The sequence below is a fragment of the Lolium perenne genome, chromosome 2 (genome assembly GCF_019359855.2).
Source record: "Lolium perenne isolate Kyuss_39 chromosome 2, Kyuss_2.0, whole genome shotgun sequence".
NCBI lineage: Eukaryota > Viridiplantae > Streptophyta > Magnoliopsida > Poales > Poaceae > Lolium > Lolium perenne.
The window spans coordinates 63,922,530-63,949,257 of NC_067245.2; the positions used below are offsets into that span (position 1 = coordinate 63,922,530).

General features: G+C 43.0%; 1 protein-coding gene across 1 annotated transcript; it reads left to right on the forward strand.

The window, feature by feature from the left end:
* The first annotated feature begins 2,870 nt into the window (after positions 1-2,870).
* LOC127332795 (formin-like protein 5) lies at positions 2,871-15,374 on the forward strand. Its single transcript, XM_071826040.1, has 18 exons — positions 2,871-3,288; positions 3,992-4,692; positions 4,767-4,985; positions 5,080-7,973; positions 8,306-8,429; positions 9,463-9,534; positions 9,615-9,713; positions 9,792-9,833; positions 10,335-10,466; positions 10,543-10,624; positions 11,066-11,160; positions 13,076-13,147; positions 13,295-13,411; positions 13,969-14,037; positions 14,123-14,189; positions 14,474-14,619; positions 14,701-14,976; positions 15,046-15,374. The coding sequence occupies exons 1-17, from the start codon at positions 3,216-3,218 to the stop codon at positions 14,788-14,790; spliced, it is 5,094 nt and encodes a 1,697-aa protein (XP_071682141.1). The 5' UTR covers positions 2,871-3,215; the 3' UTR covers positions 14,791-14,976; positions 15,046-15,374.
* The last annotated feature ends 11,354 nt before the right edge of the window (positions 15,375-26,728 follow it).

Below are 26,728 nucleotides of genomic sequence, written 5' to 3' on the forward strand. Positions count from 1 at the left end.
GTGACCTGTCACTCCCTGTTCCGAGATATGGAACTGCGAACGCTGCCGGAAAGGAGCTCCATGAAGTTCTAGTAAACCGGTGAAGGCTGACGGACATAGTTCTTCTGAATAAAAGCAACCTTTTGAAGAAATGGTTATGAAAACCTGCATTGGTATTAGACTTTCTGGTCTAATGCTGTAGCTAGTGCATTAAACACCTCTTTCCTATAATGAACTTGTTGAGTACGCTCGTACTCATCCCACTCTTAAATCCCCTGCTTAGATACGGAGGCATCGAAGGAGGATCTACGATACAACTCGAAGGCCGAGGAGTCAACAACTACTTCAAGGGACAGGACCCTGTCAGAAGAGTCAAATACCACATCCAACAAGGAGAAAACCTAGATTAGCCATAGAAGGGAACTAGCTTCCTAAACCTAGCTCCTACTTAGCTAGAATCTATTCTTAGCCTCTATAGCTAGTTAAATACTCTACAAATAGAGTTCGTGATAAGTCTAGACTACGAGTCGTTCTTCTGGAGTTTATTTGCAGTTTTACCTCATTGTAAAGTAGGAGGCTGTGATGATCTTATGTAACATAGTCAATGTTGTAATTCTATAGACATGTCTTGGACCCGCATATGTTTCTGTTATACCACTCCGAGCGATATAATACTAGTGGAACGGTGTTTCATTGGTGTTATATCAGACTTGCATACTACACCATGCAGTGGTATGCCGGGTCACCACACAGATTCAATGGAGGCATGATCCCACTATCGAGCATAAATACTCCCTCTTGGAGTCACAAGTATCAACTTGGCCAGAGCCTCTACTAGCAACGGAGAGCATGCAAGATCATAAACAACACATATATGATAGATTGATAATCAACTTGACATAGTATTCCATATTCATAGGATCCCAACAAACACAACATGTAGCATTACAAATAGACGATCTTGATCATGATAGGCAGCTCACAAGATCTAAACATGATAGCACATGAGGAGAAGATAACCATCTAACTACTGCTATGGACCCATAGTCCAAGGATGAACTACTCACACATCAGTCCGGAGGCGATCATGGTGATGTAGAGTCCTCCGGGTGATGAGGGATTCCCCTCTCCGGCAGGGTGCCGGAGGCGATCTCCTGAATCCCCCGAGATGAGATTGGCGGCGGCGGCGTCTCTGAAACTTTTCTCGTATCGTTGCTCTCGGTAATAGGGTTTTCGCGACGGAGAGTATATGTAGGCGGAAGGGCAGAGTCGGGAGAGGCACGGGGGCCCCACACCATAGGGCGGCACGGGCCCCTCCTTGGCCGCGCCGCCTTGTGGTGTCGGCGCCTCGTGGCCCCACTTCGTATCCCCTTCGGTCTTCTGGAAGCTTTCGTTTCGTCCAATTCCGAGAATATTTCCTATGTAGGATTTCTGAAACCAAAAACAGCAGAAAACAGGACTGACGCTTCGACATCTCGTTAATAGGTTAGTGCCGGAAAATGCATAATAATGACATAAAGTGTGTATAAAACATGTGAGTATTGTCATAAAACTAGCATGGAACATAAGAAATTATAGATACGTTTGAGACGTATCACGTATTTTTGGTTGGTGAAGATTAAATGGTAAACATTTAATTGTGGATTATTACCGCGTCTTCGCTACTAATCATTAGAAACTTTAGCCAATAATAATTTGGATAGACGATTTTGGAAGGCATTAGTTTGAAAAAAGCAATTTAAAACGCGCGACTGCGGATCTACCGCCCATCGGTTCTCCTCCTCTCCGAGCTATGTTGATTGCCGCCGGACAAATTTTGACCGTCGCGCTTTTCTGGGCGAGCCGGCTGCTGCCCTTATCTCCTACTTCACATTGCCGCTCCTCCGCCGCTCCTCTAATTTTTGCGGCCACCGTTCTGCACCGAATTGGCCTGTTCCATCCATCCATGTTCGGTGCTTCTTCCGTGGTGCCACAGGTGAAGGACGACGAGCTCCCCACACACCACCATGCCGGAGAAGACTACGCTATTGTGTGGATTGGTCCGGTAGTCAACCGACCGGGCTCTGATGCGCCTCTGAAGTGGCAGATTCGTGGCCGGCGAGCTCGAGTTGGCAGAGCTCACACCTCGATTGTCGACGTTAGAGGTAAGTGGAACCCCTTTTTTTTTTCGTTCAAATGTTGTCTATGGTGTCTCGATATGCTGGTAACACATACTACGTTACTCCCGGCAAATATAACCGTTAGCCCCCCCCAAAAAAACCCATGTCAATCACCTAACCTGGCTAGTCCAAAATTGACTCAAAAAACCTGACTAGCTTTGAGTTCAAATGGCAGTAAAATAGTTTGCTCCCAAATGTGGTAGCAACACAATTTGACCAAACATCACATGATCAATTTTCCTCCAAAAATAGCAACCACGTTCATGGCAATGATCTCCTCCTCACACACCACACCAAACCTTCCCCGGAAACTCAGGGGAGAGTCGCAGTAAAAAAATCGGCGAGATCCGTCCCGTCGCCTCGCCTGCAACGGAAGGAAAATCCGGAGACGTCCGTACTGGCACTGCCACCGAGGCCCAATCCTCTCCGCATCCGCACGCCAGTCCAATCCTAACATATCCTGCTCCACCCGCTGACACCTCGGCCCCACCTGATCTGGCCCCACGGACCAGTCAGAGAGGCTCCAACGGGCCAGCGTCGCGAAGCCGAGCACGCAGCCTTCACCGCTGGCAACATCCGGTCAGTCAAAAAAATAGTAAAACGGAAAAAGAAAAGACGCCCAAGTCGTGCAGTAAAAACTCGGGAAGCAATTAGCAGCGGTAACTCCTAGCTGCTGCTGCGGCGAGAGAGAGAGGAAAGCTTAGCAGCGGTGAAGGAAAAAAAAATTAAAGTAGAGTTTAAACAGCGAGAGGAGAAGCAGCAGCAGCCCGCAGCAGAGGGAGAGGAGTCCCAATCCCACGCCGCCTCCCACCACCACCACCGCGCGCGCGCGAGCTCGCTGACGGCGCGGAACCCTAGGCGCGGGAGGAGATCTCTCGCGCGGGGCGCGGCGCGGCGCGGCGGCGACGCCCACTCGCCGGCGGCGGCGGGGGAGGGCGGCCCCCATGCCTTTGGCGCCCCGATCGGAGCCGATCGGTGGCCGCGTCAGCCGTCGCAGCACCTCACCGTCCGCGGCGGCGGGCGCCGGAGAAGCGGAGGCGGCGCCCAAGGGAGCGGAGGAAGAGGAGGAGGAAGAGGATGGCGCTGTTCCGCAAGTTCTTCCTCAAGAAGACGCCGGATCGGCTGCTCGAGATCTCCGAGCGGGTCTACGGTATAATGCCCGCGTCCCTGGGTCGAGTTGGTGCGGGGTTCGCCGGGGAGCCGCCTTCTCCGGCGAGGATTTCCGGGTTTCGTGCTGGTTTGGTTTCGGGGGTTTCGGATTTTGCGGCGACTGCTGTTTTCCCGTTTTCGAGGAGGTTTACTTCGAGCTAGCTGGCTGGAATCCAGTGCGTTCGGGGGCGTACTGGGCTAGATTTGGTAAAACTTGAAGTTAGATGCTGCTGGCCCTTGAGTTTAGCCTAGTTCTGGGTTCCCAGTGTGCGCACGCAGGAGACTTCGATTTACCTGCATTTGACTTACAGTAAATCGGCTGTGTTTGTTCACGCTCGATTTCTGCGCTGCTTTAGTTGGATATTTGCACTGGGGGAAGCTCTTGGATTTACTTGCATTTGGCTCAAACATGAAATAATCGTCTAGTGCCTGTATCATACCCACATTTCAATTGTTGCTTACTTCAAACCTAGCTAGTTATAAATTATGATGGAGTTCTTACTTATCTGTTGGAACCATGTCATTGCGATACTTGGTTGCATCTGGAAATGCGGCGGATTTAAGTGCATACGCAGTGTGGAAACTAGGATCCTGCTAGCTTGCCAGCACTTGATATGTGTTCTCCATTTTTCTGATATTAGTTGAATGCTGCAAACCTGAGCATGCCATCTTGCTAGCTAATCTCGATGCGTATGTGTTTCCAGTGTTCGACTGTTGCTTCTCAGCGGAAGCCTTGGGCGAGGACGAGTACAGGGACTACTTGAGCGGCGTTGTGGCGCAGTTGCAGGACTACTTCCCCGATGCGTCGTTCATGGTCTCCAATTTCTGGTCTGGGGACAAGAGGAGCCGGATTTCAGATATACTGTCCGAGTATGACATGACGGTCATGGACTACCCGCAGCAGTACGAAGGGTGCCCGCTCCTTCAGCTCGAGATGATCCACCATTTCTTGAAGTCGTGCGAGAACTGGCTGTCAGTGGAAGGGCAGCAGAACATGCTTCTAATGCACTGCGAAAGAGGGGGGTGGCCAGTGCTTGCCTTCATGTTGGCCGGACTGCTTCTGTACCGGAAAACATACGCTGGCGAGCAGAAGACTCTAGAGATGGTCTACAAGCAGGCGCGCAGGGACTTTATCCAGCAGTTCCTTAAGTTGAATCCTCAGCCTTCGCATCTTAGATATTTGCACTATGTAACAAGACACGGAAGTGGTTCGGAATGGCCTCCGGTTAGCCGGACTCTCGTCTTGGATTCACTAGTTCTCCACACCACGCCTAGATTCGATTCTGATGGGGGCTGTAGGCCGTATTTGCGTATACATGGGCAAGACTCAAGTCCTGGTAACAAGAGTGCAAAGGTTCTTTTTGAGGTGCCAAAGACCAAGAAACATCTCCGGCGTTATGGGCAGGTAGTGATTACTTCTAAGCTGTTAAAATGTTTATCGCCATCCAAACTCTACCCTGACCGATGGTTGCAATGCAGGCCGAAGTTCCGGTGAAGCTTAGTGCTTTTTGCCGTGTTCAGGGAGATGTGGTTCTTGAATGCATCCACATTAGCAGTAACTTTGATCGTGAGGAAACAATGTTCCGTGTCATGTTCAATACTGCATTCGTTCAATCAAATGTCCTTGGGCTGAATCGTGATGATATCGATGCTGCTTGGAATGTGAATAATCAGTTCCCGAGGGACTTCCGAGCAGAGGTACTAAATTCACCTGCCTGCCCTTCTTCTACTCTCTTTTGTATCTTTCTCTTGCGTTGTGAAATCTAAGAATAGAGCTGCAATTCTGATCCAGGTACTCTTTTCGGACCCGGATTCCTTCAAGCCTTCTGCTGCAGTAGAAGAGGCAGGTGATGATGGAGATGAGACTGATGTTGCATCAGTAGATACAGGAGATGAGTTTTATGAAGCAGAGGAGGATTGGCATGATGCTAGAAAGGATCCAGATACTCAATCAACTGAAGGAAGAATTTCATTAGAAGTTGGCAACACAGAATTGGATGGTGACGCAAGTGAGAGAAACAGCACCGTAGAGAATCATCTGACTGATGAGGATGTGAAGATTATTATCTCTGAGCATTCAGGTGGCATGAACAACAAAGGGCCAACTGCACCTGTTCCAAGTTTGGAAAATCATGGAGGTTTACAGAAGGCATGCAAGGTTCTTGAGAAGTCTAAGTTAAGCAACGAAAGTGACCAAGAAGACCATGCTGTGCAGGACATACAGGTTGTTGCTGCTTCTATAGGTTCAGAAGGGCGCAAGTTTGGATCTAACTGTCAGGAGGATACAAAAGGTGTAATTGCACAAACCTTAGTTACTGCAACTGATCCAAGTTGCAGTGATGAAGTTCAGTGTCACCCAGGTGAATCCACAAAACTATCAAGATACAGTGATTTGGACTATAATGCTTTCAGTCCTCCTAGAACATTATCTAGCATGGATGAGGATACCCACTTGAGGACATTGCCAAATGAAAGGCACCAGAATGGTGACATCAAGATTATTACTGAAAACACAGTAACTGTGGACAGTGAGCTACTGATCTATGAAGAGAAAACAGTAGTTGATAATGGAAATGTAACGCAGGAGGTAAAGAATGTTGTCAAGGAAGAGAGTGCTATTGTTTCAAAGATAGAAAGAACTGCTATTGAGAATATGGACTCACGAGATAACAACAATTACAAGGTAGAAAAGGTTAAGGTTGCTGATACAGCTGATAGAAGATTGGATCAAAGTAAATTGAAATCTGATCTTGGAGATACCATACCTGCAAAGATCAGTCTGCAGGATAGTATTGTTGTGTTACCAGCTAATGAAATAGCAACGCAAATGAAAGCCAAGCGAGAAGAGGGTGGTGGCAGATGGGATTTGGGCATAGCTCTTCCTCAAAGTAAAATAGAAGCTAGAGATAATAATAATAGCCCAAAGATAAGTGATGTCCAAAGGCAAGCACCAGATAAATCATTTTCCTCGGTATCAAAGAAGGTACCAGTAGGTAATGCACCTGAGCCAGTGTTATTGGAAGCAATGGTTGGGAATAATGGTCAACTGGAAGAGCAATCAAAGCCATCCAAACCAAAAACAATACGTAGATGGGTCTCACCCAAGAAGGAATCTGAAACTGCCTCTGTGCATAGGCCATCTCACCCTCCATCCAGATATGACAGTTCTCCAGCTGCACTAGCTATCCGTTCCATGTCTACAGATTTCAAAGTCAATAATGTGAAAGGTGCACCTCTAGTACGACCTGGAACGCTGTATGGCAATCACTTAACACAAGATGCAACACTGTCTCCTCGATTTCCTTCACGACGACCGTTGTTGTCAGGTGCACAAGCTGCACCAAGAATTGAAGCTACAGCTCCTACTCCACCTCCACCACCGCCACCGCCACCTCCATTCTATGCTTCTTCAAGTTCATCTACGAAGCAACTATCACCTCCACCTCCACCACCGCCCCCTCCATTCTATGCATCTTCAAGTTCAGCTACGAAGCACCTATCACCACCTCCACCTCCACCTCCACCACCTCCTCCTCTGGCTTCAGTAGGCTTGTCAAACATACCTCCCCCTCCCCCTCCACCTCCACCTATGTCTTTTGGAGCACAATCACAGAACTTTGCACCTGCCCCTTCCCCTCCTACTCCGCCCGCCCGTGGAAACATTCCACCACCACCTCCACCTCCTCCAGTTCAATCATTCATAACACGTTCAGGTGCTCCTCCTCCTCCTCCTCCACCTCCACCACCAATGGCACGCTCTACTGCTCCTCCTCCACCGCCACCTCCCCCACTTCCAGTGACACGTTCTGGTGCTCCACCTCCACCACCACCGCCTCCTCCTAGGGCACTTTCTACTGCTCCTCCACCTCCTCCTCCACCACCACCAATGACCCGTTCAGGAGCACCACCTCCACCGCCCCCTCCTCCTGGTGCACGTCCTGGACCTCCACCTCCACCTCCACCTCCGCCACCACCACCAATGACTCGTTCAGGAGCACCACCTCCCCCGCCCCCTCCTCCTGGTGCACGTCCTGGACCTCCACCTCCGCCACCACCACCAATGACCCGTTCAGGAGCACCACCTCCCCCGCCCCCTCCTCCTGGTGCACGTCCTGGACCTCCACCTCCACCACCCCCTCCAGGTGCACGTCCTGGCCCTCCACCTCCCCCACCCCCTCCAGGTGGCCGTCCAAGTGCTCCACCTCCCCCACCTCCTCCAGGCCGACCAGGAGCTCCACCTCCCCCACCTCCTCCGGGCCGACCAGGAGCCCCACCTCCCCCGCCTCCTCCAGGACGACCAGGAGCCCCACCTCCCCCGCCTCCGCCAGGCCGACCAGGAGCTCCACCTCCCCCGCCTCCACCTGGAGGTGGCGGGAGAGCACCTCCGCCACCACCTGCACCTGGGGGAAGGCTTGGTGGCCCTCCTCCACCTCCTCCTCCAGGTGGCCGTGCACCACCTCCTCCTAGAGCACCAGGTGCGCCACCACCACCAGGAGGCAATCCTAGTAGTTTATTATCGAACTCCTTGGGTAGAGGGCGCGGCGGGGCTGTACGCACTCCAGCATCAGGTTTTGGGGCTGCAGCTGCACGCAAATCAACATTAAAGCCACTGCATTGGGTGAAAGTGACAAGGGCTGTGCAAGGTAGTCTCTGGGAGGAATTGCAGAGATATGATGACCCACAGAGGTAAAAATTTCTGTCCTCTTGATTTCACATAGTATTATTTCATCTCGAGTATGCTAACTACATTGTTTGCCATTTCAATGATGTAATCTTTCTGACGTCGATCCAGACTTCTTAGTTTTAATGCTATCCACTTTGCCATTTCAATGATGTAATCGTTATGAGGTTGATTCAGACTTTTATACAGATCACGATGGTACACATCACATGATCACATCACATTAAAAGCAATTGTTCGATAACTTTTACAGCTATACGCCATGATCACATCACATTCATATGATTGACACCATTTGATATTTTTTACCTTAATATTGGGGAGCTGTTTTCTGCAGTGTATCGGATTTCGATTTATCAGAACTGGAGAGCCTTTTTCCAGCAGTCGTACCAAAGTCCGATAACACCTCCAAAAATGACCGGAGAAAATCTCTTGGATCAAAGCCAGAGAAAGTTCACCTGGTAAGTAAAATGCTAAGATTTTGGAATGAAGTTTGCAGTATTAAATTTTACTCATTTTAGCATTTGTGGCCTGTTAATATTAGCAGGCAAAGTGAAGATGCATTATGATGCAATTGCTGCCACTGAATTAGATGCCTTGTAATTTTACTTGTTTACAATTAATAGATATTCTAGTGCGAAGTCTTTTTTTTTGCTTGGTTTTTAAATCTCGTATGATTGCTACATTGTTACTTAAACCTTTAGCATAACTAGGAAAAATGCCCGTGCGTTGCACCGGAGAAAGAAAAATGTTTGACAGACATACACATTCGTCCACTCCTACATCGTCGTCGTCCCTTCAAATTCGAGTAAGTCGACGGGGTTAGGATAAACTTCTGATGTAGTCGGCACAGTCCAAATTTCCTCCCCGCTATCAATCTACCCGTTTCATAAGTATTAAAAAGATGGTTAAAATAAGCAATGCAAGCCAACCTTTGGAATTGCCTTTAAAAAATACTACTCCCTCTAGTTTAAAATAATTGCCTAAAACAAATATATCTAGATATATTTTCGTGTGTAGATACACTATTTTTGGGCAATTATTTACCTAAAATAGATCTGTGTTGCCACTTCACTTCTTTGCCAACACCATCGATGATGGTTAATTGTTCACATATTCACCATGAAGATGATCAATCCCAAGGCGAAGAGCTTGGTCATCATACTCTAACAGCGCGCTTCGTGAGCCCACATACTCACAACTGTACTGCCAAGAATAAAATAATTAAATTTGGTCTACTATTTGTCACAATCTCTAGTTTGTATTATCTTGTTATATAATTTTCTATGCATAATTTCAATTTCATATTTATTAAATTTTCTATTATAGAATCTGTTAAAAATTATTTACTTTTTATTCTCAATATAATCTACCCATATATCTCCATCTCCTAGCCGTATATCACATTCACAGTACAGTTTTGAGAAAGAACTAGTTTCCCTATGTGACATCTCTTTGTAAGCATTCATCTAACCTGGTAGCTCATATGAATAGATTGAGCTGAGGAGGGCAAACAACACAGAGATCATGCTGACCAAAGTGAAAATGCCGCTGCCAGATTTGGTGGTAAGAATTTGAGCAATAAAAACAAAAATAATGTTAATTATGACATGGTAAGATTATTGTGATCACTAAATGTTCAACAGAATGCGGCCCTGGCACTGGATCAATCTACCTTGGATGTTGATCAAGTGGAGAATCTCATAAAGTTCTGTCCAACAAAAGAGGAAATGGAACTTCTTAAGGTGCATATTAGTGAAATGTTGCTTTGCATCCTTTGTGATGTCATATTAACACAGCATCACCTTCGTTTTTCTTGTCAGAACTATACTGGAGACAAGGAGCTTCTGGGAAAATGTGAACTGGTAATGGCTATCTACGATCTATGATGTTTTTATTTTGTGTGCTACTTAATACTACCATCAAAAAATTACTAATGCTTTGCGTTTGCTGAATTTGTATGCTCTAAACTTCTTGAAAAATTAAAAGCACATCAACCTCATACTATTAGTTTGTCGTAATTGATAGTTGTGACAATTTAACACAATTGATAATCGCAATAATTAACATAATTGATAATTGCGATAATCTAACATCAAAGCACGGCAATAATAGTCAAGGACTCAGAGTTGAACCCACGTGTATGTGAGCCTTTGTTTGACTCTTAAATCGAAAGACTCAGACCGTTATATCTATTCCTTAGATTGATCATTGTTACCCTAGGAAATTAAAATAGCCAGGTTGGATATGTATGTGAGCCTGTTGGGCCCAATTTTACATAAAATGGCATTAGGAGTTAATACTCAACAGTTCATGCTTACCTGTTTGAGTAGATCAGTGTTTAAACAATTGCATTCTTCTTGCAGTTCTTCCTCGAATTGATGAAAGTCCCACGAATGGAGTCAAAACTGCGAGTGTTTTCCTTCAAGATCCAGTTTGGTTCACAAGTTGCAGATCTTGGGAAAAGTTTGAAAACAATAGATTCTTCATGTAATGAGGTATGTTGCGAGTTCGGCATAGTGATATGATTTGATCTTCGCTTGTTGTGTGCTAAGTGAAATTCTTCCGTATCAGATCCGAAGTTCTCTCAAGTTGAAGGAAATAATGAAGAGAATACTCCTCCTTGGAAATACATTGAACATGGGAACTGCTAGAGGTAATAAGAACTGTTCTTCCTATGTATGAATGAGCGGTAGAGTTGTTGTAACTTGTAAGCCTGTTTATTTTAGCTTGTTTGGTAGTATTCTATCCTTCTAAGGTTCTGTTCCTTATTTAACTCCCTTAAGAGTAGAAATTAGCACAATACAATGCATGATGATGCAAAGAAAATTACACCACTAATAATATGCGTGCATGTTGTCTTGAGCTTCTAAGTGCAACAACGGTGAATCAGAAAGTTCATTTCATGTCTTAATCAAGTATCCTTATGTTAACTTTTTGGTAACTCGATGCATTCCTCCTGGGTAGTTTGAATCAGAGATCATTAATATTAAGTCATTGTTGCTGACTAGTGAAGTCATTAATCGGGGATAGAAATACATGTGGAGAAAAAAAATACCATTCTTTGGCAGGTTCACATCTGTATAAATGTTTACAGGTGCTGCAGTTGGCTTCCGGTTGGATAGTCTGCTAAAACTTACAGATACCCGGGCAACAAATAATAAGATGACATTAATGCACTACCTCTGCAAGGTATGCATTTATCTGTCCTCTACTGTTGAGTTCTCATATGTGTGTTAGTACCCTTACCAATAGGTAACTTGTAATTGGAAATTATAGTCCATGGTCTGCATCGTTCATGAAGTGTCAAATTTGATTTCGTGGTGGAACTTACTGTTCACATGATGTATTCAATCAACGGATTGTCAGATGGCAATTGCCTGGGCTGGCAACCAGCATATGTTCTGAGTAGCTATGTGGCTTCTTTGCTGCAAAGTGGATGTAGAGATTAGATAAACTATGGTTTTGGGTTCATCAGAATCCTAGATGTAAGCAAAGATAAATACAGCAAACTTGGTAATAAGCTGTGATCTTCTATCAAGATTGTAATTAACAATTTCTATGTAAGATTGTCAGTAATCAGTTTAGGTTTATCTAAGTTAGACCAGTTGCAGAAATCGAGCAACTTTGACAACTTCAGGCTACCTTGAAATAATAAACCAGTAGCAGATTACAATAGCCTCAAGACACCTTCAAGTAGCGTTGCGATTTGTGTTCCATTTATCCAATGGTTAGGTTAACCGTACCTAAAAAAAAAACCAATAGGCCATCAAATGGTTCAGCCCTAAACTGCATATGGTCCTTTAGGTTCGATCAGGGTTACCCTGCACGCGAGCCTTATGCCTCCCTACCTAGCGACGAGCACCCTCCTGCCTCCCGAGCGCTGCCTTCACTGCCGATGAGTCGACCGCTCTCCATCCGTTCCATCTCTGTCCGCCGGCTTGCCCACCATCCCTTCCATCCTTTCACTGATGTACTGACCCCACATCTCCTGTCTCTTGGATGACTCGCCAGCGGCCTCCCCAACTGCAACTTTGCTGGCAGGCCCTGGTGCCGGCGTCCCTCATCCCGGCGCCCTGGTGCTCCCGCATCTCCTCTCCGACCTTGAAGTCCTCCTACCGGACCCTGGATGGCACCGGTGGCTGCGGCCTTCTCGCTCTTGATATTTGGTTAGAAGGTCATGGAATTTTCATATGGGAACTGCTGTTTAATTTTGCGTCAGCATGAGAGAATCACAGGCCTTTTGTTTGATTATAATTCATGATCGACTTTAAAATTCTTGCTTCCAAACCTGTACCTTGCAATTGAGCATTCTCTGAAGTCTGAAGTTAGCATTCTCTTTGTTGGGAATATTACAACATTACAATTGTCCCTGCATTGCAACATAACTAGTCCTCCGATTTCTGATTTTTTTTTAGATCAAGTTCTGAGTGTGTAAATTCTTGTACTACGTGCCTTCGTTCCATAAGTTTGCCAAAACGTTTTACAGTAAAGAACAGATGTAACATTTAAGAAGCGTGTTTTAGTTGACAATGAGTGCTAGTAGATTTTGCAGTTATATGAGCAAGGATTTACCATTTACCAATTATTTTTTCAAGTGTATATTTTGCAAATTAACGTCGGTACATTTTGTTCTTAGTACTGACATTTACTTACTGTTGTGCTTGCACCTAGCGTTCGAGTTGGCAAGCCGAGCTTTGTGGATATTTGACATCGTTACATAATGTTAAAAGTGGTTCGACCCTTAATAACCAGCGGTTAACCATTTAAACCGTAATAACCTAATGGTTAACCTATATTATCCCTTCACAGAAAATGGTTCAATAGTTTCGAATCTGAAAGATAAATGGTTAACCAAATCCCATCGTGACCTTCACGTTTCTGAATGTATGTGTTGCTGATTTTAATTGACTGTACATGACAGTAAATACAAACTCCATTTACTTTGCACAATATTTTAGTTCTTTATCCTAAAGCAATCTACAATTTGAGTGTCTGAAGTTGGTGGCTTATAATCCTGGGTCTAATTAACTTACAGAATTTGCACATTGCCACATTCGTATCTATCTTCCATATTCGCGCTAACAGAAAAATATCTTAATATCAGGTGCTTGCTGCAAAATCACCACATCTTTTGAACTTCTATGTGGATCTTGTTAGTTTAGAAGCTACATCAAAGGTTTGGGTTTTCTTTTAACATTCTATCAGTTATTTAGCATATGTAGTATGGTGTTCGTTTAAGATGTATGCTTTCTTGTAACTGATGCTCTTGAACAGAGTACGGTTAAGATGTACATGCTTCTTTCTAATTGATGCTTTTGAACAGATACAACTGAAAATGTTAGCAGAAGAAATGCAAGCAGTCAGTAAAGGGCTGGAAAAAGTTGAGCACGAATTTAAAGCTTCAGAAAGTGATGGTCCAGTGTCAGAAATTTTCCATGAGGTAACTCACTGCCTCATTTGAATTTCAGGTTTTATAGTAGTGTGCATATAATATGGACAGTGCCTTACTAGCGAATACAACCTATCATTTGGAGCAACCCTCTTTTGGACAAAATAACATGATTATGCAACGCCTGTCCGTAGCTGTCTGGGTAAAAGCCAGAACCTCTGTCTTCTTTTCATATGCTTGTTTAATGCCGGCCCTCTAGCTCGAGGGCTCAGACAGTCAGACGGCTGGCATTAATTTTGACAGGACAAGTCCAAAGAACAAAACAAAAAAAAGGCAGAGGGCAAACAAAATCTAAAATATGATATACAATACATCAGGTTCCTCTGTTGGTGGGTGGTGCTCAGATCCAGTTATCCTGAAGGTTCTGTAAATATTAATTGGCAACTCTGTGTGCGCATGCAGTTCAGTTGCTGATGTTCTGTTCACTAAATCCATCTTAGATGCTGAATTAGCACCTTATTTAAATACTAGCAGGTTGCTTTTGATCATGTGAATTTGTGTTCATATGAATGTCATTTGTTCTAAACTGGTCTTACTGGATTGTGTAGAAACTGAAAGAGTTCACTGACAATGCTGGAGCAGATGTGCAGTCATTGTCTTCATTGTTCTCTGAAGTGGTATGTTTCTGTTGTTTGGTTCTAGGAAGATTAGTTGACATACATTCTTCTCGTATTTGATTTTCTTGCTTCATTCTTTTTACAGGGAAAAAAGGCTGATCAGCTGATCAAATATTTCGGCGAGGACCCTGTGCGTTGCCCATTTGAACAAGGTAGGATCAGTTTTATTGGTTACTTTTAATGATCAAGGTGACTTATTAATGAGGTTGTGTGCTCGTTATACATTCTTGGAATACCTTTCAAGATAGATCTCTTATGGAATTTTTTCTGCCCGGGCATTCTCAAACACACTTATCATGATATGATTTATTTTGTGCGGACACGACTGGTTAAAGCATTTCTGATCTGTGATCTTTTAAGCACCAAGCACACATGTTCTGTTTGTTTGATTGCTTCCCTAACTCACCTTTACTCTATGGTCATCATCATCTTGCAGTTATGTCTACCCTGTTGACATTTGTAACAATGTTTCGAAAAGCACACGAGGAGAATGTCAAGCAAGCTGATCTTGAGAAGAAAAAAGCTCAAAAAGAGGCAGCAGAAGCAGAAAAGTCTAAAAGTGCACAGTTGGCCAGTAAAAATGTATTGATCCTTGATTATACATGTTTTAGTGTTACTCAACCACAAGAGTTTCTTTATGTATGTGTTTTAATCTGCTCGTAGGACTCAAAAGCTTCAAATCCAAGCCGGCAAGCAAAACAAACGTTAGAGAAAACAAGATCTATAAGTAGACGAGGAAAAGATACTGGGTGATCTGAGATGACCAACTCCAGTTGTTGTGTTGATCTGCCCATGGGGCAAATGCATGCCTGCTCGATGGATGGGGAAGGACCGAGGATTCACACTGCGTCTTTGAGGGGCAAGAGAAGTTGTGGGAAAGGATGCAGTCATCAGCGGAAGTAGCACGCGTCGAAGCAACTGCACAATACTCCCTCTACGGTAGTGTACACAGAACTTTGCCTCACAATGTACTGAACTGCGCTAGTCTAACTAATTTCTTGTTAGCAGGTCTCACTGGCAATGGTCGACTATTTTTTCCCTACGGCCAGCAGGGGTTCAGTACCAACATCTGACTGCTGTAAAGAACTAACTGTGAAGCTAACTTCATTCTTTTTTTCTTACCTGTGCTACGTTACTTGTTCTTTCTAACACCGGTGGCCAAGTACAGGCGTAGCCTTAGGAAGGTACAACCAGGCAGAAAGTACAGGGCACAAAGGTGCGAATTGTACAAATAGGAGTAGGGAAAGGGTAGAGAAACAATGGGAGCAAAGATATGTGCTTGGTGGAGTAAATATGAGATGTAAATACATCTGTAGCATGGCCAATCATATTTTTTTGTAGAATAGCGTACCATAACTTTTCATTATCTGTATTCTTATCAGCTGCTCTGCTCTCGAGGTGCTAACACATTTGATGGAGTAATTGCTCTGTATATGTGGGGAAGATAGTTACGAAACATTTTTCTAAGGTTTTACATGAGCACTAACAGATGGAAAACCCTTCTGCCACATAAGCTTTTCCGTACAACCGTACGGAGATGGTCGCTGTGTGTCAATGATAACGTGATCTGACTTGTCCTCTGATCTAAGCACAATTGGCCTGGGTAGTTATTTACTTCCCATTAAGTTCTGTAGTCGAAAATGACGGGAACATTTCAGGTCCTTTCTAGGGCTGATCATGTGAAACTGATCATCATGCGTTGGTAAGAACGGTTGCTTGTTTGGAGGCTTGCTCACAATAGCCTAGCAAACAGAATGAAAATCCAAAGGCTTGGGGTAGACCTCGATACGACATGTCCTGTGTGCCATCGCTTGAATGAGGATGGGGGACATGTTTTTTTGAAGTGCAAAAAAGTTAAAGAGTGTTGGAATATTTTGGCTCTAGGTGAGACCCGTGAGAAGCTCATGTCTTGCACCTCAGCCCATAGCATGCTGGAAGATCTCTGAAAGTGCAACGATGAAACACAACCTAAGGCTGTGACTCTGATGTGGGAATGGTGGAGCGTTCGCAACGAGGCAAATGCAGGTGAGGTGACTCCTAGCCTCGAGGCTGTGTGCCATCGAGTTGAGAAGCTCTTGGTGCAGCAACTAAGTCTGAAGAAGCCAAACAAACCACCGAAACCTCCAGATATTCACAAATGGAGTAAACCGCCAGATGATCATGTGAAATTCAACTTTGATGGCGCTTTCGATTCTGACTCGGGTTCTGGCGGTTGGGGCTATGTCATCCGTGACCAGGCTGGTGATTTCATTGCTGCTGGTGCGGGGAAATCTGTCCATCTTCGTGATGCCTTGCATTCTGAAGCTGTTGCTTGCCTTGCTGCCATTGCTGGGGCAAATAGAGTGGGGGCGAACAGAATTATATTTGAATCTGATGCTTCAAACCTAGTGAATGCCCTCAAGTCCAATGCCTTCGACAGATCAGAAATTGGTGTGCTGGTGAAAGAAGCGAGAAGTTTTTGTGCTCTAAACTTTAGTTCTTCTCTCTTTTCTTTTAGTCGGCGTTCCTGTAACTCTGTAGTCCATGAGCTTGCAAAGCTGGGTGTTATTTCCGAGTCTGAGGACTCTTTCTGGGAGGCCACTGCCCCAGAGTGTATTGTAAACCTGTTGGCCAGCGATTCTGCTGTGCAAGTTTAATGGAAATTCCATTTCCCCATCAAAAAAAGAACGGTTGCTTGCCTGTACTCAGGGCAAAAGGGCAGTGTCAGGACGCGGGTCCATGGCCCGATGCTCGTATCCTCCACTCACAAGAGGACAATTGTTTAGGTAAAACAAGCAGGCGACCGTGAGTCTTATCAGCGCCAAGGCCATGGCCATCCCAGCCCCGTGCATTATCATGCTAAGCCAAGATCCAATTCACGTGCTCAGCTCCATCGAAATATTCAAAAGTGGCACCCTCGTCATCCCAAAGCAGACCAAGAAACTTGCTCACCGCAAGAAGTCACAGGCCAGCTTTTTTTATGCCTTTGGTCACAGCACACTCACTGACTCACTAATTTGTCACACTGACCCTAGCGCTCACGACTCACAAGAGGTATCAGGCATCTTCCCGTCTTGCCAATTGCCAAATGCCAACCCCGACATGCAGAGATACCAGGGGCTAGTAAGGGACACATGTAAGAAGTTAAGTACATGTGCGCATGGTGTCATCTACCCATCTCAATCCGGTTAAGGGTTGTTCACTTGAGCGGCACAATGAGTGAGAAGTGTGGTGTTTTGTTTCGGCTGAGTGTACTTGGGGCCCTTGGGATAGAGTGTGATGCCTGCAATGGTGTGGCACAATCGGATGACAGAATTGTAATGGCTGAAACAACGATTTTTCTGTATCCCTCGGTGGAATCCAAAGCATTCCGTTTTTGAAATAAATGTTTGAAATGAGTAGGTTGATATTATTAACAGATGCCACATGGCACTAGATACTCGGTTGCTAAATGAATATCTTTGGACGGTTGGACAGTACTCTTCTCACAACCAAAGCTAACCAAAGCTACATACTCCCTTGCTTTTTACCATAACCATTTTTATGTCAGAAAATATTTTAAAAAAGTGCACAGCATCAGCATGAAAGAACTTTACAAGATTACCCGGAAAAAAAGAACATTACAAGATGGATCTAATGACATTATGTTCATATAATGAACCGGTGTATACTTTCCTGCTCTTGCAATACCTCATCGGCTCATCCCATGCATAGCAAGGGTGATTTCCTTCATCCTAGCACCTTGCTTAAGCATGGGATTCAACTGGCGATCCAAAAGTCACCATAGCTTTACCAAAGTTGGTTATTGTTTTTGCATCTTCCCTTATGATGATTATGATTACAAAACTTTTGACATTCTCTATAGGTTTTTAATTGACTCTTTCTTCGGAGTGGTGTTTTGGCACCGCTCCCGATTTTTAAATCTTGTTTTAAATACACTTTTAAAATATTGAAAAATTTGGTCACAAAAATTGATGGGTACATCTCGAAGTTCTACACGCTCACAATCGTTCCACGGAAAACCGACATTTTTAGTATCATGTGTAAAAAATACGAATTTTGATGTAAAAAAAAGGTTGTCTAGATGACGCTTTTTTGGTTTTTTTACACAAGTCACAAAAAAATGTTGGTTTTTCGTAAAACTTGATGTGCGCACATAAAATGTCGATACGTAACCGCGAAATTTTTTGTTCGATTTTTTTTTTTTACATTTCAAAATGTTTTTTTCCGGTGGCTCGAGCATATGCTCTTTCCTTAAAAACAAAGGTAGTAATCACTTACTAGTTTTTGGCAATTTTGTTTTTGAGTGAATTCCACTTTTTACCCTGTAGTTTTGCATTTGTGACACTAATTACCCCGCGGAGTGAAAATTTGTGTAGATTACCCATTTTAAAAGCTTTCTACATTCATTCTTTCGGTTTGTGTCCATTGAGCAAGGTGTTAGGTGACGATTGGGGTCCAAAATTATCAAAACATTAGTGATGAAGGAAACATATAGATTAAACAAGTTTGGCCATAAATCGTCCATGAGGCCCTTCTATATTTACATATTTTATCGCTCCACATCGACATATCATACCTATTCTATCTAACAATAACAAGTAAAATGATAAATTGGGTCTAAGTCGTGTTTAAAGTCTCCTAAATGTGATATTTTGGTAAAAGTTCCACTAAATGAGGTAATATGTGTCACAAATGCACAACTACAGGGTAAAAAGTGGAATTTACTCTTTATTTTTATACTAAGTTTCATTGTTTTTGTCCACTCTTCGTTTTCCGTTTAGGTTTCACCACTGCTTGAGGCCTTTCAGAGTAGGGACGGACAAACAGCAAGTGTAGTGTATTATATGCTTCACTCGTCTTCTATTTGCTTATATTTTAGATCTTTTATAAAGCCCATGGAGAGAGTGGTTGCAAGGAGAACAAGCAGCAAAGGGCACGCGCATGCAAACCAATAAACGCATTAGCTCAAGGTAGTTTAGTAGTAGAGGAGTCAGAGATCTCTGGGGTCAAGACTCATGGCATGTGCCGATCGATCTGTATATGGGTCGTATTAAACTAAGCTGGTGCAATCATGGAATTCGTCAACAATATAATCATATCGGCGCAATTAGTTCTTTAATCGATGTGGCTAACTGCTTGTGAGAGTTGTATGAGTGTATGATGCCACTGATGTTGGATTTTCGTATTTTTTGACCTGGAGTTCATCATCCCACTCTATTAGGAGTGCATTTGCTGACCTTCATGGAATGGTTCTTTGGTGATGTTTGTTAATGGTTGTATTGTATATTTACATTACATCCCATGTCTTCTTTTTGCATATCTTAGTTGTTAAGAAAGCGGCCGCACACTAGTAGAAAACAGGGCTTTCGTCCAGCACCCCTGAAAGTTTTAGTCCCGGTTTAAAAACGAACTGGAACTAATGAGGGGCATTGGTCCCGGTTCATCCTAGAAAGCCTTTAGTCCCGCTTAGTATTACGAACCGGGACTAAAGGGGTCAAAAGACTTTAGTCCCGGTTGCTTTACCAACCGGGACTACATGATTTTTAGGTTTTTTTTTGGCTCTCTACGCACCTCCACCCCCTCCCCCGTGGATCGCCTTTTTTAGCTCTATATAATAGAAAAGAAAATGATAGAAAATTCAAAAAAAAAATCTTTTAAGATTCCAGTATGTTATGCATCCTAATGTTAAGGAAAATTAATAAATTTGAATTTTGACTTTTTTTGCATAATTTTTTTTAGAAAAGGGTAAAATGGCATTAACTTTTGCATATGACGTCGGAAAAAAGCGTATAATATATCAAAATGATCGTGGAAAAAAGTTACATCAGAATTCACCTGGGTTTACCTAGTTATCCAATTTTAGATTCTCAAAATTCCAAATGAAAATATGAAAGGAGGAAGATTTTAGTTTTTGCCAGAAATTTAGGATTTTATATTTTTATTTTTTAAAATTAATAATTGCATCCTGCATAAAGATTACGATTACTTAACCATAAAGTTAGCCAATTTTTAGATTTTCAAATTTTCAGGTTTGGCAAAACAATTATTAAAAAATTAAAATTAATGAAACAATTATAATACAAATTAAAAAGTTAATATTTAAAAGAATTTAAATTTATAATACAATTATAATAGAATTATAATACAAGATTAGTTTTGTTTATTAAAAGAATTATTTGAAATACAAACAATAAAGAAGTGTGACATCGACCAACATGTTAATAGGATTGATATGATATTACTATCAACAACATGCACGCGAAGCATTTGGAAGCGGGACGGGAAGGAACTTGTAAGTTAAGCGTGCTAGTGCTGGAGTAGTGGGAGGATGGGTGACCGAGCGGGAAGTTTAACCACGGGTAAGTAATTTGACTAGAGATTTAGTGTATAGTTAGAGACTAAACTTGTCAAACAACTGAAATACTAGAAATTCTGGAAAAAATAGAAAAAAAGAGTGAGCAAAAAATAATTAAAAAAACAAAAGTGGCTATTTTTTTAACGAAATAGCCTTTAGTCCCGGTTGATGTTACAACTTGGAAGCGGGACAGGAAGAATCTTGGAAGTTAAACGTGCTAGTGCTGAAGTAGTGGGAGGATGTGTGACTGAGCGGAAAGTTTAACCACGGGTAAGTAATTTAACTAGAGATTAAGTGTATAGTTAGAGACTAAACTTGTCAAACAATTGAAATACTAGAAATTCTGAAAGAAAATAATTAGAAAAACAAAAATGGATAATTTATTTTAACGAAATAGCTTTTAGTCCCGGTTGGTGTTACAAACCGAGATTAAAGGTCATTGCCTCGACGCACGCCAGCAGCCCACGTGGCGGGACCTTTAATCCCGGTTTGTTTTATAACCGTGACTAAATGGAGAGCCTTTAGTTTCGAATGACTAGTCCCGGTTGCAAAACCGGGACTAAAGGGCCTATCAACTGGAATTTGGGCCCTTTTTTACTAGCGTCAATTCGAACTTTGCCAAAGCCGAGTTGAACTAGCTCGCTCGTTGCCGATTCTTACTTGTTCGAGGAACTACTACTTTTTAACACCGTTAGGAAGAACTATCACAAGGCTCAAATGGATAGTTCAATTGTGAAAAAACGGAATATTGGCTTATCCCAGCGCACTCAAAATGTTCTTCAAGAAAAACAAAGATAAAATTAACACGTGTATGAGGGGTTTCCATCCAAATTCGGATGAAGAAGTTTGTACTCATGGAATTGGCACACATTATTAGGATTATAATTCAAAGTAAACATGAGATACTCAAGGCAAACAAATGAACAATAGATATTCCAATGGTCTCCTTCGGTAGTGAAGACACGTCCTGCTCGACTAGCTCCTCTAACATACGGTACCTTTACCTGGGTGAACTCGTGGCATCTGCATCAAAATGATGCACACAACATTGTTTATTTATATTATTCAGCAGAGTCTTACAGAAGAAAATATTATTATCAATCCGAAGCCACTTCACTAGCGACAACTGTTGCAAAACCTACAAACTTGATGAAAAAGGTGGTCATGTAGGGGCCGCGCCTCTAACCTCACACCTACACACATCATATTAAAACCGCATGCCTCACCAAACCACTCAATGGCGAGTCGGAAGCATAAACCGGTCCAGCAGATCCTCGGCGTACACCGTTGCACACACTCGAGGAATGGTTGCCGCCATCTTCAGCCGACTCATCTTCAGGACAAGAATCAAGACATTGACCTTCTCAGGCCTGCCGTCGACGCTGCCACGATGCCAGATGATACCTTCGATCCGGATTATGGATTGTAGTATGATAAGCTTTTTCCCTAGAAGACCTAGGTTTAATCGAACCTTGGAAATCACTGCTAAAATGGTGTAAAGGAAACGTCTAAAAGACTTTGCTAGTTGATTTGATTTTATGTTTACCAGACCGATCTAGTTTATTTTAATTGGGTTGTGTTCAATGGATGGAAATAGGCCAGGGTTAAGGATTCACCTGCAGCTATGCATACATATAGAAATGAAGTGCAAATTTGTAGTAAATAAAATAGTGATAAGAGATTTATGAGTAGCACATCCGTAAATACTCTTGCCCCTAAAGCCAGAGGTGACAAGATCCTTTTGGTACAACCATTGTTTCCACAGCCGCGAGTAACAACAATTATTAAGTAAATGAATACATACCAAAGCATTAAAAAAGATGATTGTGCCGTTGATCCCGAGTGAATTACTAAACATGTATTGTTACTTTCCCCTTTCTGTTACTGAGGTTTCGCGGTAGCACGCCTTTCTTCCCTCATCCCACCTCTTTCCTTGATCGATCCGATAGACATGGGTACCTGCAGATCATCGAACCGAGGAAAAGAGACAGGGATACAAGATTGCAAAGCTCCTATTCAATTATTACACATATTTATGAGATTAGATGCATATAAATGCTGGGAGAATTCACCCCACCCCACAATCCGTGAGGACTACTCGCACATAATATCAAGATTAAAGATAGAAATCATTGTTGCAAATACTTGAATTGAAATCACAATACTCTTACAATTGTCGCCAATTCTCAAGGAGATCTCTATTACAATGGTGATGGCTATGGCTAGGGAGAAGATGGGAGATGAAATGGGTGAACTATGGTGGTGATCTCCTTCGGTGTGGTGTAGATGGATCTGATGGATGTCGGCTCTGTTTGGCGATGAATGACTCTCTTGTCGGCGTCGGTTCCTTCACAGAACTTATAGGGTTAAAACTTCGGGAAGGCTGCGGCACCCGGTACGGGCGGGCCTTTCCCGTACTGATGTCTGCTAAAGCTTCTCGAACCGCATTTCGACGTCTGGTCAACTTTGCTGCACTTGTTACGTGATTTTTCTTCAGTTATTGCGGGTTCATTTGCCATTATGACGTGATTTCCTGCACACCATTCAAAGATAGAAGAGACTGCACATCTTTGCAATAATTAGTCATTAGTAGCACAATGAGAGGGAAACTTAGTTAATTTCTTGACATAGCTAAAGATTTAAACGCGAGAAAAAATGGCGTATTTTACAGCCATCACTAGACAGGGTCACCACCCTATGCATCATCGTGTGCCCCCGCCGAGACCCCCCGCGCCATGCCGCCAAGACACGACGACAATGACACGATAGAAATCAAGCCGATCCACCTTCGGACTATTCGATTTGGCACCTGCTCCATAAAAGATGCCTCCAACAAGGAGAACGGCGCACGATACCGCCATCATCCGATCTGGGAGACACATATCTAGGGTTTCCCATGGAGTAGCCTAAGTTGAGCAATGTGATCTTCTCCAGCGGTGCCTTTGACAAGATAACGACGCCGAAGAGACGCCACCAGCCTGCCATGACCGAAGTAGATGCTTAGTTTTCACTAGTAGTCGTGCCGCCCCAAACTTGCCACCGGACAAATTTGGGGTCAGATCCACTGTCGTCTCCTATCGGCTACTACCACCACCATGCAAGCACGCAGTAGGCAACCACCACCACCCGCCGCCAGCCACTTCACCACTACTCCGTAGGCCTACCCAAGCCCATCCTGGAGCAAGAGGCGACAATAGCCACGAAATCCCAGCTGAAGAGTAACACCAAAACAAAAATGATCATATTTTGAGCATCTAGACTTTGATTTCTTTGAACCTGGGTTCGCTTTTAAGATAAAGCAAGCTTTGGAATATCATGGAGAGAAATATAATAGTCCAACCAAGGAGCACAATCCACGCGATCAAAGGTTTGACCTCTCCATAAAAGTTGAATCGACAAAACCTGTCTATGAAAGACGCACCAGGTTTTCTTTAGGAATTTGTTTTTTATGAACTTGAGCTTTTCATGAACATAGACACAAGCTCTAAATCCTCAAAATGATAAAATGCAAATGTGAACAAGAAATATGATGCCAAGGATGCAAAAGTTTGATCTCACTAGGAATGATACGATCAAGTTACTTACTTGAGTGCCTCCCGTGATAGTGCATCTATCGATCCTCTGTAACCCGCCGGTCTCCTAAAAAACACTATGAGACCGGTGGAATAGGAAACCTATAAAACATACCGGTGAAACAACAATCCACTTGAGCTACACAATGACGATCTTGACATTCTCAAGTTGGATCTTCCTTATTGATGAAGTCATGTGAATTGCTCCCTCATACTTCCCCATTGAGAGATTCTTCTTAGGCACATCTTCAAATGTCTAGCTATGATCTCCAAATGGACGACAAACTTCAAGCATGTATGATCTCTTCTAGATAGATCATCTTGATCTTGGCTTCTCAACCTTGATGACAACCACAAATTAATGATGTCTTCTCATGGGTTGTATGAGATATTCTTTTCAGTGCAAGCCCATGTAGAGATACTTAATCATATTATTCAATACATGTTTTCAAATGCTCAAATCTCATATGCCAATTCTTTGGGTCACACATTCAATGTCACCTTCGTCATCTTCATTGTTTATGAACAAACCCTTTAAGTATAACTCAACGCAAACATGACCAATATGGCTTGCCAGGATCCTCAACTGGGAGGGAAGGCTAGTTAGTCTCCTGAATTAGAAGTGAAATCTTTGAATTTCTTAGATTTTTTTTGCTGAATTAGATGCACTAATGATGCACAATTGAATAATAGTACATTTTTATGATTTTTATGTAGATGAAGCATTCAAGTGATGATTTGGAGAATGATGCGATGCATTTGAGCTTTGTTTGTGTTGAAAACAATTAGGGCAAGAGTAATAAGATTGTTAGAGAGGTTTAAAAAGAGAACCCCCAACCCGGATCGTGCAACCACCTCAGGTCTAAGGATTCCATTGCTCTAGTCAGAGCACATGGCGACTTTCACGTGCCGACTAGATTTTTTAGGTCGGCCCAACTTGCTTAACTCTTTGACATAGCCAATGTATGTCGGTTCAACGTCTCGACGCTCTACGATAGGTGGAACCTAGTCGTCTCACCGATTCACACATTAGTCTCAGTAGTGCGTGTCCAACACAACCTCAAAAAACTATGTACAAATATTCTACAAACCAATTAAGCATAGGTTCCACATCGAGACCACGTTCGGCTGTAGTGCAATAGTTCACACAAGGACGACTGATAGAGTCGGAAAGTGGAACCTGAGCAGCATTCCTAGCACTTCCAATACCAAAATTCAGAACAATGAAACATATTGTCAAACTTCCAATTTTTTTTTTGTTACCAACTGCAGAAACATGTCATCTTCTTAATCCCTATATCTATGATCATACACCTCAATTATTGCTTAGTAATTGACTGCAAGGTAACAACATCGTACACAAACCCTATCACAACTCAATCAAACGAAAAAATGATGGCTTTGCAGACATGGAAACCACACCGTAATATGACACACTCTAATAATATAATATCCACACGATACATGGGGAAAGGATTCCTGCACACTACCCCTACCAATATCATTGTCACATGAACCCTACCTAAAACCCTATCACTGCATCGACATGGCAGTGGAGGAAACACCTGCACGCAGAGAGAAGACACTCGCCGTAGTGTAGAGGTTCGTCGTCCCATCCGCGGTGGTGCGGATCATCGACCATCATCGCCTAGATCGAGGTCCAACTCTGTTGTCCTCGCCTACGTCCTCGAGGTGAACAAGGCAACTGCCAAACCAAAGATGCATGGAATCGAGATACAAGGGTTGATAAGTTGCGATGTAAATAAGAAATACAAAATAGAATATGGCACTTTTAGTTAATGTTTGGTGGCTATCCGTTTGAAGGACCAACTTTCTAATACTTCTAGTTTCCCAGGGGCTTCTTTGCAAATTCACTGGTCGATTGTGGCAGCTAGCTTGTTGTTTGGGACGGTCCTTTACCGTTTGTAGCCGCATTTTAACTTTTTGTACCGCGGGAATACAAGTTGCAACTTGTTGCATGAAAATGCACCTAATGGGCAACTTTTTGTACAGATGATGCAATTACTCCCTTCTGTCCATAATATGTTACACATAATTTTTTTTGCAAGTCAAACTTAGCAAACTTTTAAAAAGAGCATAGATAATAATATAAAGATCGACTATATACCAAATGCATATAATATGAAAAATATTTCATGATAATTCTAAAAATATAACGTTTTCATTGTATGTGTTTATATTTTTGTTAATATACATGGTAAAACGTTATCAAATTTGACTTCGACCAAATTTATATGCAACATATTTTGGACATGAGGGAGTACTTCCGTTTGAACGATCTCAAATCACATGTCATTTCGATGAAAAGATCGATCACCATGACTTTGACAAAAAAAAGCATGACAACATAGTAGTGTTCGGCGAATCTCCGTGTTTGGACGATCTCAAATCACATGAAATGCGTTCGTTGGTGTGATTTCAGGTCGGTCGCGATGGTTGCCGCTCCATTTCGCTACTAAAAAAAAAACTTTAATGCGACAAGATTTGTTCATGGAGGAATGAGGACATCAGCGTGCCTTCGGAACGTGCTAGTGTTGCAGTATTAGTGGTTGCTAGGTGGTGCAGACCTATTTATAATTTTAATTGGTTTTGAAAATAAATTATCAATAGATGGGTGTATTTTTCGTAGAAAAAAAAGTAAACCGCTGGAAATTTGTTATGGCTGCAAACGTGCGAGTGAAACAAACAGCTATGGACCAAACGCCACCACTGAGAACGGCCGTGCCATTGAGCCCCACAGTGACAGACAGGCAGTCAGTCT